This window comes from Struthio camelus, chromosome 2 (genome assembly GCF_040807025.1).
Source record: "Struthio camelus isolate bStrCam1 chromosome 2, bStrCam1.hap1, whole genome shotgun sequence".
NCBI lineage: Eukaryota > Metazoa > Chordata > Aves > Struthioniformes > Struthionidae > Struthio > Struthio camelus.
In genome coordinates, this window is record NC_090943.1 from 6,354,562 (window position 1) to 6,367,327 (window position 12,766).

The following is a 12,766-nucleotide window of genomic DNA, read 5'->3' on the forward strand; positions in this document are numbered from 1 at the left end:
GAACATGAGGAAAAACTTTCCTGTGAGGGTGACTGAGCACTGGCACAGGTTGCCCAGAGGTTGTGGAGTCTCCTTCCCTGGAGATATTCAAAACCCACCTGGACGCAATTCTGGGCAGTGTGCCCTAGATGATGCTACTTGAGCAGGGGGGTTGGAGTAGATGATCTCCAGAGGTCCCTTCCAACCTCAACTATTCTGTGATTCTGTGACCCCCCTCTCCTATTCATTTGAATTATTTCTTTCCACCAAAGTGCATAAATATGGGGAACCAAGAGGAAGGGATAAAGTAAAGCAACAAGGCGTCCTGTTGATGATGAAATCTACATGTTGCAACTATTTCTGGAAGCCAAAAAACCTACCAGTTTATAATCAGTTAGGTGCTTATAAGTCTTGCAGTTGCACACTTATTTTTATGTAAAGATGTTGTTGAGCAGTTTAAATCTAGAGCTCATGTATACTTTTAAAGGTCTGAACAAATGCACCTTGAAAGACAGCTTTTTTTCCCTACTTGAATTTAAAGGTTTTCCTGTGGTGGTTTTCAACCTAGACGCCAAGGCGTTGTGCTACTGTGTCCAAGCTGGAGCTGAACAGGCTCGAATGAAGCTACCTAGTGTCTGTATAAACTGAAGGGAGATGGGAAGAGCAGTTAATATATAAAAAGTACTTGAAAGATCTCCTAGTGTTGGTAGCAAGTAGTGTGGCTTGTTTTAATGCTTTAATGCTTTTAACACATCAGGTTAAAAGTCTGTGTGACCTAAGTGGTAGTTCTTTTTAAAAGAGCGCTAAAGGAATCACTCTTCTATAATAAGTAAGGTATAGTCTGGGCTTTTTGCCTGCTTAGCTATGATGATCCCTCATAGAGGTGCACCTTGTTTTTGTTGTTAGCCCAACACTTTAACACTTGCACCTGAGTTGGCCTGGTGGGTTGCAAAGATTTGAAGGGGGGAGTTCCTGTGGGTTTGGCCTCACTGGGTCTTCACCTGGCTCTACTGTCTTCACCATTTAATTTGTCATGGTGGCCTCTAACTGGCTTTCTGCTGAAGTCCTGTAAGACGTTAACTATTTGTCTTTTTCACCCACAGGGAGTGGAGCAACTGCCGTGGTGCAGGCAGCCTTCTGTGTTCCAAAGAAGGAGAAGGTGGCAATTAAACGGATCAATCTGGAGAAATGTCAGACGAGCATGGATGAACTCCTGGTACGTCATTCAAATTGTATGGGGAACTGTACTCCAATTAGCATAACCTCTAGATGTTTACTGAGTGCCTTTAAACAACCTTTCTTGATCTCAACAGAGGCAGATCGATTGCTCTAGTTGTGGGACACAGTGCTTACTAAAATCTTAAAGATCAACCGTTAGAGAATTCCAGGCTGCTTGCTTGGAGCTGAGCATTCGTGTGTAATCCCTGTGCGTTGAGTGGAGTTGATGTGCAAGTGGAAAGCTCTGCAGTGCAGGTGTGTGCAGGAGTTCTGCAGTTGGAGGGGGTCCCACAGCGATGTGCTTCCAGAAACTTTAAGCCTTATGGGACCGCTTTTGCTTCCTTTCCCTTTCCTGCAGTGCTTTATGTTTTTCCCTCCCCTGTAAATCTTGACTTCAGAAACTGAATAAATTAGCTCCTGCTCCTAACATGCTTCTGGCACTGAAGCCAGCTAAGGGATCACTCTGGCATATTGCAGACTGCCATAAGGAAACCCCCACTAATTCTGAATTCAGGACAGGGGGTAGATTCCTTAGAAGCTGCAATTCTATAATTTTCTTTTCTCAAGATCTTCTCAATAGGAAATAGCTTCTGGCAGGCAGCTTTGGTAACTTAAATTTGTTTCCTCTATTGGTGGGGCTCAGTTTTCTCCTTTCCTGTTTGTATGAGCTGGTGTTTCTGTAGTATAGTAGCTGTCACATGCAGCTCATGTGGGGAAGGTCCCTGAAGTTAAACCAGGCATTTCCTGTGAATGTAAGGTGTCCCTACTAATGATGAGAAAGGTCCCTCAGACAGGACTTTGGATAGTAGATGATAATTGGCAGGGGTGGGAGAGAGGCAGGGAGATGAGGTCTTTTGCTGCTTTTCCTTTTTAAAGCAACTCTCTGGGATTTTGTGTGTGTGCGCGCGTGCACACTGTCTGACTTTTTTTCCCCACTTGCATCTTGGCAGCTTCTGTTGTCTTTACCCAGGCACTAGTTTTGGTGATTGTAATTAGAAAATAGAAGAAAGGGAATTCAGGAATCCTAGCTAGCTCTAAAAGTATATGATCTTCTGCAAATCACTTTAACCAAGGTTCCAGTTTCCATCCAATAATTGAGCATTATGATATTTCTGTCATTACAGATATCTGCAAATCTGCTCTTGTACAGAGAGAAGAAAAGGCTCCATTCAAGTAATCACATTTTAGTGTGCCTGTGAAGGGTTGCATGTAGGGCTCTGAAATGACTTATGTTCATCTGTTACGGCTTGTGCTCTAGGAGTTCTAGATCTTTCCTTTTCACAAGCCTTTTTTTCACTTGATGTCATCCTGTGCTACTATTTTCAAGTCTTTTATGTGGTTTCTTGTCCATACCTCTCTGCTTCAGTAGTATTCCAAACTCTTTTGTCATGATCAAGTAACTGAGATTATTAGTGTTTGAGTAATTGCCAATTCCAGCTAAAAGGGTTGGAGTCAGAAAGCTCTGCTGCAGAGACTTGGCATGTAATTTTAGATAAGTGCTTCTAATTGCCTATCTTAAATCTCTTGCTGACCCATTCCTCACAATATATTTTCTTATTATGGATAGGGCTGCAATGAATTGCTGTTGTCAGCTCTCATAAATTTCTCATTTTGTGACCAGATTTAGTGTGGATCCTTCTGCAGGCCTGTTTATAGGTCTGTTATGAAGGCAAAAATTTATGACTCTACGTTATGTAAAAAAATAATCTTTGTCTGGGGCGAAGACAGGAATTTGAGGTCTTCCTATACCTGCTCTCAGTAAATAGACTTTTCCTGACTTGCTTAGTAGCTTTTTATATTCAACAAAATAGGCAGTAAAATGGCTCTAACAGACAAACTTGGTCATGGCCAGTAAAAACAGCTGCTCTCATAGTGAGATGTTAGGCCGGGGGCTGAGTGAGAGTAAAGAGTACCTGAGGATAAAACGTTCTCCAACCAAAAACAGTAAATACCTCCTCAAAAGTAATATTTTGTAATAAAATCTTTGGTATTCCTTAGCCTAAGAGCGAGCGAGTCCTACAGTTCTTTTTTGTAGGAGGTTAAGGCTTCCCTTTGCAGTCTTGGATGTGGTGGTCTGTGACTGATTCCCCTCTAACACGCGCACCCCAGGAGGCAAATTCTTAGCCTTATCTTTGAAATAAGGCTTTGTACAGTGTCTTTAATTGTGCTCCCAAAGTCTGTACCCGATCCTGAAAACTTAGACCTCCTTTAAGGAACACTAATAAATGACTAGCATGTAATGCTTTAGAAGAAAGTACAAGAATCAAGCTCTAGGCAATTTGAGGGTAATCTCTCCCCACAGTAATTCTTGTTCTGACCTGCGACTGTTAAGTTTTATTAATCTAACTTTAAGCTACCTTGTAATTATTTGCAAAAAAAATCATTAAGAACGCAACTACAGATATTCTTAACTTAAAATCATGGAAGGGGAAGGGAAAGAGGATGATTCTAAGCTGTAATAGCTTCTTGGAGCAGTGGACAGCAAAGTAGATGTGTTGCCTGAAAAACCATTTCCCCTGGTCTGATTCTGAATTTGTCAGTTTATTGATCATCACTTCCTAGTACGAGATCTAAGAGGATGGAAGTTCTTGATTTCCCTGCTCTGTGTTCTTACCTTCTACTTTTTATCTTGTTTCCGTATTTTTCTTCTACAAAGTAGATATTCTCAAGCTTTTCAGTCTTACGTGTTGTCTTCCTTCACCACAGTTTCCCAGATCAATTTTGTTACCTTTTTTGAGCAACTATTTGCTATGCAGGATTGATTTTCATCTAAAACCCATAAATGCAAGTCCTTGCAGATTCTAGTGATTTTAAGCAACTAATGCAAAGAAAAATATGATAAATCTATACGAGGGTATGGTATGCCCCCCCTTTTCTCCCCTCCCCCAATGCGGTTAAAAGCGTGAACTTGTGCTTTTATTATATCCGTTATCCTTCTATTGCACTGAGGGTATCTGAGCACAAAAGTCAGCTTACAGTAAACACTGTTCTGTCCCCGGGCAGTAAATCAGTGCTGTTGTGTTACAGCCCTGCCCAGTCATCAGGGGCTGGGATAGACAGGGGAATACAGGCCTTAAACTCTTGCTTCTTCTGCAGTGCTTCAGACCACTGGACTGTTCTGTTGAAGCAGGTTTATTTTTCCCAGACTCTGCCTAGTAAAGAGAATAAAATAGTGTCACATTGCTTGGGGGAAGCTATGAAGAGGGTGTAAACAGTTCTGCCGAGAATAAGGATGGCTTATTTCTCCGATGAGGACATTTCTTTCAGTGTCCGTGTACCTTACTAGCTGACCCTCCCATTCCTTGGGTTGGAGGAGAGGGTTAGGAAATGCACTGTAAGCTGCTGTTATGTTATTAGCTGAATGTATGAGTGGCCTTGAGTTTCCTTTGAGCTCCTGTTGCAGCAGATGTCGAGGTGAGGGAATCTGGGAGCTTGTGGAGATGCTGTGCTTAGGGTGATTAAATGAGGTGAGTGGTACGACTTAGCTGGTTAAAAGTACTGATCTTGATCCTTGTGTCTCAATGCCCGCCTGGGCCACGTGGATGGTCAGGGACAACCTGCACACTTTGCAAACACTGCGTGATGTTCTAGATGAATGCAGTGGATTAATTTGTTGTCACAACAGTGTATGAACGTGTAGAAAGGACCAATTTTATTGCACCAGGATCAGTATAGAAGCAGGAACAAACCAAGTCAAGGGCATTTAGTTCTTTGGCAGAAGTGATAACAGCTGTAAAGAAAGTAAACTGGTGAGAGTAATGCAGTTCAGAAATATGGCTCTTCCTAGCCCAGCTACTGATTTGATGTGATGTTAGTCAGAAATTTCTCTGTTTCGATGCTTGTTTCTTCTGCATGTTATTGAGTATTCACAGACCTTTCCTAGAAGGCCTGTGGGATTTTAGCTGGACCTCAAGGAAGTAGAGTATAGCTTATAATGATTCTTGCTCACCAGTGTACATTAAAGAGGTGGTCAAATGCTGCCTCGTCCACCCCTGGATTTGGACTGTCGGCTTTATTTATGTTCCGCTTCTTGTTTGTATTGTAACCCTTAGTTGTTAACAAACTTATGCAGTGTTTTATGTGTGTTTGAGTACTGTCCGCTCATGTAGCGTGTTTCACAGCTGGACATTGTTCACTGCCATGTTTTGCTTTTACCTTTCCCTCTTTCCTGTATGGGGTGCTGGTTGCGTTGCTGCTGTTGCTGATCCTTGTAAGGCAGTAGTATAATGTCTGCCTCAACATAACCGTGACTCCAGCTTTGTAGAAACTTTATGTAAGTGTTTCCTTGTTTTGAAAAATTACTAATCTAAAAGGTCTTAAATCTCCCCTCTACGCATCAGCTTCTGCTTCATCTTTATGCAGTTAAAAGCTGAGTTAGCTTTCTTTCATTCACATGAGTGTTTTCCTCCATGCTTTGAGAGTAGCTGATGACATGGGTTGTTTGCTTAGCAGTTAGCAGAAATGTTGAATAGCGGAGAGGAAAAACATATGAGGTATTTCAGATAGGGCTTTCCCAGCTGAGGGGGAGCTGCTGCCTGTTCAGTTCCCAGAGTGATTAAAGAAGAGAAGTTCAAGAAGGAGGGTGGGAGATGTGTCATTGCCTCTCCTAGAAGGAGACTACAAATGATAGATTAGATAGGACTAAGCCTGACAGGTCTGCACACTAGGATACTGAAATGAAGGTGCTACTTTCTTCTGCTGCTGAAGTCAGAGGGCAGCTAATGAAGCTGAAGGTAGCAAGTTTAGTTGCAATAAAAATAATGTCCACTTAAATTTCATGGAATTAACTGGAGAACTGTCTGCCAGTAATATGGAGATCAAACGTTGTGTGAGATTAAATAAATCAACCTATAGTTGAGAAGGTTAAATTAGATAGGATTTAAAAAAAGGATTATGAACTCCCCTAGTTTAAAGTATAAGCCAACTGTTAACTGCCCAGGTTTAGTCAGAAGCCTTTCCTGTGGGCAGATAATTCTGTAACTGCTTGTTATAGAGTTTTACACCTTCTTTTGAAGGCTTGGACAGGATATTGAACTGGCTTTGATCTCACGGAGCAGTTCCTACAGGTGGATTAACCACACCATAAGGTTGATGGGAGCGAAGCAACAGACCGCTGTAGAAAAGTACAAATATTGGAATTGCTGTTATAATTTCATTTCCAGTCCGTAAGACCTTTATGCTTGCTCCAGGACAAAAAGTCCCCAAGTCTCAGTACTACAGAGCCCAGTCTGTAATATGGGGCTTTTACGTGGTTATTTCAGATGCTTTGTTATGCATTTCTTGCATGAAGGGATTGTGAATTTACAGAAGACTTAAACCTAAGCTGGCATACTGCTTGGCCGTAGGATTCCTCAAGGTAGGAACAACAGAGGTGAAGCTGAACGGTCTTAAGTACTGTGCCAGTTGATGCAGTTTCTTTTAACAGTTTGATTTGAGAATAGCATTAAGGGTGTGTGAAGTCCTCAAAGAAGTGTCTATCTTCCTTCATTTGGACTGGATCAGCGTAAGATGGTGCATTAAAATAATTTTGAAGCTTGAAATTAACTGCATGTACTAACTAGAGGCTTGAGGCTGTGTAGAGCTGTAACCGTGGGGTGTCATTCGGAGCAACTGTAAGGGTCAGTGATATGTCAGTTGGCGAAGTGGATGAAATTGGCTTCATTGGTATGTTCAAGATGGGTGTGAAGTGTTTTGTAATTGTAAAGCTATATGACTCCTGTGTTACAGCTGTTGGGAGTATAAACAGGTAGTCACTTGCCCGCAATAAAACATGGGAGCATATGAATCGCTATATCATAGCGCTTCAGCCATCTACTTCTTTCAGTAGGTAGGCCTTGAAAGAAAGGATAACCACTAAATGACACTGAAGAACAGCCGTGGAGTGACTTGCCACAGGATTGATTTATTCCCATCGCCTCGGGTTTATTTATGTCCTGAAGGACGAGGGCTTTTTATCCCTTTCAAAGCTGTTGTGTGTGTAATCTTTCCCGCTGTTGCTCCAGATGCGCTAATCTAATCCCTTTTTAATCCTGTCAGTCTATTTGCCGTAGCCATACCTTGAGGTAAGGAGTTTCATGGGATAATACGTATGTTGAAGTTGGATCAGGATCCCTAATTTTGAGCTCTGTGCTCTTTGCCCATCTCCCTTCAGATAATGTCTCAAGTTGATTGTGATAGTAGAATGTGTATGTTCACATTTTTTTTAAACATCAACGTGAAAAAAATACGTTAGTATTTCACTTAATGCAAAACGTGAACAGTTGTGGCTGCCTGTGACTCCTGTAGAACCAGAGTTGTGAACCCTGCTTAAAAGAACGAAGACGAAGCTAATTAATGCCTTGTGCCTCGTGACTTCAGCTGAGTGATAAGCACTTTGCCCCCCATATTTGGAGCGCTGGTCTGTTGAAGGGGGAGATCACATTTGCCCGGCTTGAGTTTACTCATTCTCTCGTGGTCTTGGCCACCTTGACTCTAAGGTAGCCAAGTTGACTTCCTCTGAAGTTGCAGGTGCCCACATAAGCAGACTGCTTCTGCACTGTCCTTTATGTTCCCATCAACGTATCAGATGTAAAACTAAATCAAGCGAGACTTTCATCCTGGTATTTGAAAGACACTTGCTCTTAAATGTGTCTCAGAGGCAGATAAGCAAAGCAAAGAGTAGAAGGTGATGATGTGCCCAGAAAAAGCCTGCAAAAAAATTGAGGTAGCTTAAATGTATAGTCTTATTGGCTTTGTATCTCTACTCCAATTAACTCAGTCTTTAGTTGCATGTCAGTGGGCAGAGAGACCCACTTCTAAAACAGAGATGTCCAGAAGTATGCCTGCCTTGTGAAAGACTAATAGGTTTCTTATGATTCTAAATTGTATTTTGCAGCAATTTTATTAGCGTTTCAGAAGCTTCGAAATGTTTCTTTTATTGCCTTCAGAAGTGGTGAAAACATTCAGCAGAACCCTTAATGGGAAGACGTGAAAGCCTTTATATAGCTGATCCCAGTCTACTTGCTTTTGGAGTTTGACAGTGCAGATATTAAAAAAGATATCTAGCCCACGGTGAGCGTGTAACCATCTCCAAACCATCGCCTGCATCTGAGCATGTTTTTAATCAGTAATTCATCCTCCATAGCTGAGCAGAAGGCAGTGTAGCTGTGCCTCAAACTGAGGATCGGCAGTAAGGCTGTATCTCTGAAATGAAGCTGTCTAGGGGTGTGGATGCAAGAGCTTTCTATCAAAGTATCTCCAGCTGTTTTGTGAGGCCTGTAAGAAGTCGCCGATGATTGCTGGCAGAACAAGAATCAAACTACGTTTCCAGTTTAAAAGCTGTGTATAGCGGCCTGGATGAGCTCTAATGGTTAGCGCTGACATCGCTCCGGGGGTGTAGGAGTCACCGAGATCTCTATTAGGAGTTTTCCCATATAGTTTTGATGCTAGTGAAAGTGTGGGGGATGCAGCTGCAGTTCAGTAATTTCTTTTTTGTGTGATTGAGGGTCTTTTTTTAGGAGTGTGCGGAAGGGAAGTCTCTGCCTGCTGCTGGTTTGTAGTGTTTGAAGAACGGTTCTGCAGGGAACTTTCCAAAAAACTTTGGCAATAATCTTAACATTGCACTCACTACACACTAAGGGCCGTTGCTGCAATCTGTTTTATCCCCTCCTCTTCCCGCTTTCTGTATTAAGTATGCTTTTAACCAGAGCTCCCTGGTGATTCTTGGCTAGGATTCCTGGCTTCACTGCAACTCCTCAGCCCTTACGTTGCATTGGTCCTGCTCTAGTAGAGACTATTGTATATGTAACGGAATTGGTTTGGTCGCAATTATGCGAGGAAGCATGCTCACCGCAAAACCCACGGGGATTTGCGATCGTCTTTTAAAACAATTGTATGCCCCGAGCCTCTGGGATATCGGTACCCTCCGGGGGGGCAAAGAGGAAGGAAGATTTGATATGGCTGGTGTGAGATCCCCCTAGAAAACTACAGAGAAGGGGGTTGGGGGTCTGTGGGTGACAGGGCAATTCTGCCTGCCTGATGTTGTTTCTCGTTGGTAATAATGTAAAAGCATTGGAAATTATGGGCTGTGATTGCAATTAATTATTCAGAGCCTTGCTACACTGTGTGAGGAATGGTTTAATCAGCCTATGTTACAAATCCACTAGCTGATGGAGGCTTTTTATTGCATAGATCAGGTTCGCGATTATTCCTCCTCTCTTCTTTGTGTACTAAAGCTTACGACAGGCTTTCTCCCCCTCCCCCCCCCCCCAAAAAAAAAATGCTTTTCAGCCCTGAGAGCAGAATACAGTAATGCACAAACAAGGAAACTCTTGGAAAATGCTATAACAGTAACTGATAGTGCCACAGAATCCCTGCAAGATGCTGCGGTACAGAGCTGCTCAAATGGCAAACTGATCCAGATCTGAACTGTTCAGTAAACTTGGTCCAGATCTTGTCTCACTGGCTGTCTCCTGGATTCCAGCGGCCTACACTAATATGTGCAAAAGGCATAATGCTTGTGGGTACTTTCTGTACTACTCTCTTGATCTCCCAGGGAGCCAGTACAAAATATTTTGAGAGGTCTTTAGGTGGAAAAAGGATAAAAACGGCTCTTCTAGACTGTTTCCGAGAATGGAAGATTTTTAGGAAGGACTAGCTGACCTGAGGCCTAACCAGTTGGTGTCTTGTTTGCTTCTTTCCACCATTTTTCTATTGGTTCTGCTTGTGCACAAGGGCTTTTTTTTTTTTAAATTAACTTTCTTACTATTAGTGACAGAAGTTAGACACCTGGATTCACTTACATGTTTAAAAAAAAAAAAAAAAAAAGCAAGACACATTTTAAAGCCCAAAGGCTCAGTTTTATTTAGAGCCTTCAGCAGAGTAAAGTTGGTGTTACGTTTTTGGGATCTTTGGCTAGGGACTCCAAACAAATCCCTCGACTAAGAGCGGACAGTTTCTGCAAAGGCGGAGTCAGTTGTTGCTGGGTTTTTTTTGCTTTGCCTTTTTGTGAGAGTCGGACCAGTGTTTTGAGCGAATCCAAAGTGATCTTTGGATCACTTGCTTGATCCAAATCTTGGAAGATTTGGAACTTTGGATCTGTCGCTTAATCTAGCGTCCTGAAGCAAATGAGTTTAAAAGCGGAGCTTGCTGAGCTGGGTTTTGGAGGGAGGCGTGCCCTTGGTTTGGGCAATCGATTGTGTTGTGGTGGATGCTTGCAGGCGGCAGCCCAGGATTTTCCAACCAGCCAGGTTTCGCACCAGTGTGACAGAGGGCACAAAACAGTCCTGATCTGACTGATATTCATCCAGGATCCCGGTTCTCATCCATACCTTGGCAGAAACTTGAAGCAGGGAAGTAGAAAGAACATTTTATTACCATCTTTGCGTCAAGGGATTTTTCAGCATTGTAAAGAAACATAGTTGGAAGCCGTCAGAAAACTCGGAAGGTGCTGATCTATTTCCTTTTTGAAACATAGCTTGTCATAAGCAAGTACTTGCAAGGAAAGGAGCTGGAGCAATCGGAATAAGCAGAGGATATTGTTTCAGGCCGTACTTATTTTGATGGAGTGGTTTTCAGTTAGTGAGAACCCTGCACTGAGACTAATAGTCTACTCCCCACGTCTCAAAAATCCCTTCTTATTTAGAAGGATTCATGTTTAATCAACTCTAATATTAGAGTTTCCTGGGAAGTTGGTGGCTCTTCTATTGGTTCCTCTTTCTGCTTCCCCAGAGTTTGATGCCTCAAGTGCACCTACTACCCTAAAAAGCGGTATTAAGTTGGATAAATCAACATGGGCTTTTTTTTGTTTTTTTTAAATAACGATGGTTGCAAGCTAAGCACTTGTCCTGGGAAAGCAGTATGCCTTTAGCACTACATTCAGCCACAAGCACAGCTTTGCAGATGAGCAGGAAAGAAATACGTGGCATCTGTGGGATGCCCTGGGCATGGGTGAACCTTCTGTGAAACTTTAAGGAGGCTTTATGTCCAAACTGTTGATTTGTGCTTATATAATGAAAAATAAGTCAATATTTTCTGAGATGCTGTTGTTCCTTCTACCCTGGTAAAACTCAGCCCGTGACCCTTAACTAGAGCTGAAAGCACGGCCACTAAATTAAAACCTAAAACATGGTCAAACCCCAAGGAATTTCATATCTGAGCATGTGTATTGCACTCCATCTGTATTAGCCAGCCATTTTGTCATCTCATACTTGTCCTTCTCTTCCAGTATGACAGAACTTATAAGCTGTCCTTTGTGCCCTCAACCTGATTGAGCCAAGCGGTCTGCTTTCATGTTGGGAAGAAACATTAGTGATAAGAGGCCTTTTCTTTCCAGCAGCAAATATTTCCCTTTCTTGTCCAAATGATAGCCTTCAACTGATTAAGCACCTATTATATAAGGGCTCACTGAAAGGTGGAGTCAATGTGAACTTTTGGTTGCAACCCGGTGTAAATGCTGGGGAATACCCTGTGGGAGCTGGAAGCAGGTACTTTGGTTCTGACCAGCGTGTTGCCCTTGCAATGAGGTTCCCTTCCACTTTTTCTTCTTTTCTAGACAGGTAGATGGAGTACCCTAGAAGACCTTTGAGCCCTAAGATGATACAGATTGAGGGTCATGAGTATTTATAGGTGTTTTTTTTTTTTTATGATTAACTTCTAGGTAGCCTTTTTTCTGCCCAGCCTCTCTTTGCGTGTTGCTTCTTCAGGGAGATGATCTTTGTGCCCACGGAATGGTAATCACTGACAGCAACTGCTAATGCTTTGTTCTTTCTCTGCAGAAAGAGATTCAAGCCATGAGTCAGTGCCATCACCCCAACATTGTATCTTACTACACGTCCTTTGTGGTGAAGGATGAGCTCTGGCTGGTGATGAAGTTACTTAGTGGAGGTGAGTGCTCCAATTTCTTTACCCTAAAAGGCAATGTAAAATGTTGACTTTCTGTCATACCCTTTCCTGTGCTTTCCTTCCAACTTTCCCACTTGTAAGTTAAGATGCTTAAAGAGTAATAATACTTAGCTTCTTCAACACATTCAGCTCAGAAATAACTTCTCTTGTTATGCATACCGGTAGTAACGCTTAACTGCATGACTCTGTGGTAGTGTTCACTCCTATTTTGTATCTATGCTAGTATTTCATAGAGTTATTTTTGTATGTGTCTGCTGAGTGACTCGTGTATTTGAAAACTGGAAGCTGTGATTTCAGACATTGACAAAGCAATTTAAGTGCAGATGTAGTAGCTGAAAACATTCTTTTAGAAGACAAATCTCACTTGCGTCATCTTAAGGATGGATCTGAAATGGTGTTTTTCAGATCGTATTAATGAAAGTTTCTTCATTTTTAATCCATAAGCCTAGCACAAGCTTTTGCACTGGAAAAAGTGCGCTGCGAACTCGCTCGAGCCCAACCGCTCCCACTAGCTTTATTGTGGGAATTGTGATGTTAGCAGCTCCTTTTACCAAGCTGATTGCTTGACCTTTTCTTGCTTGCAGCTTGGATGCCTGCATGGTGCTGATGGCTTGTTGGTAACCAGCCAGTCTATTGATTTAACTTATTTATGTGTTGGCTACCCTTGTGAGGAACTTAAATCACCTCT

The 12,766-nt window shown here is 42.3% G+C and overlaps 1 protein-coding gene across 2 annotated transcripts in view; it reads left to right on the forward strand.

Moving 5' to 3' along the window:
• Positions 1–12,766, forward strand: part of OXSR1 (oxidative stress responsive kinase 1) — a 92,066-nt gene that overhangs the window by 19,558 nt on the left and 59,742 nt on the right. For both annotated transcript variants that reach the window (XM_068934163.1, XM_068934164.1), the window contains exons 2-3: positions 1,083–1,195; positions 11,952–12,060. In XM_068934163.1, the coding sequence (XP_068790264.1) occupies positions 1,083–1,195; positions 11,952–12,060 (222 nt within the window). The remainder of the gene's footprint in view (positions 1–1,082; positions 1,196–11,951; positions 12,061–12,766) is intronic.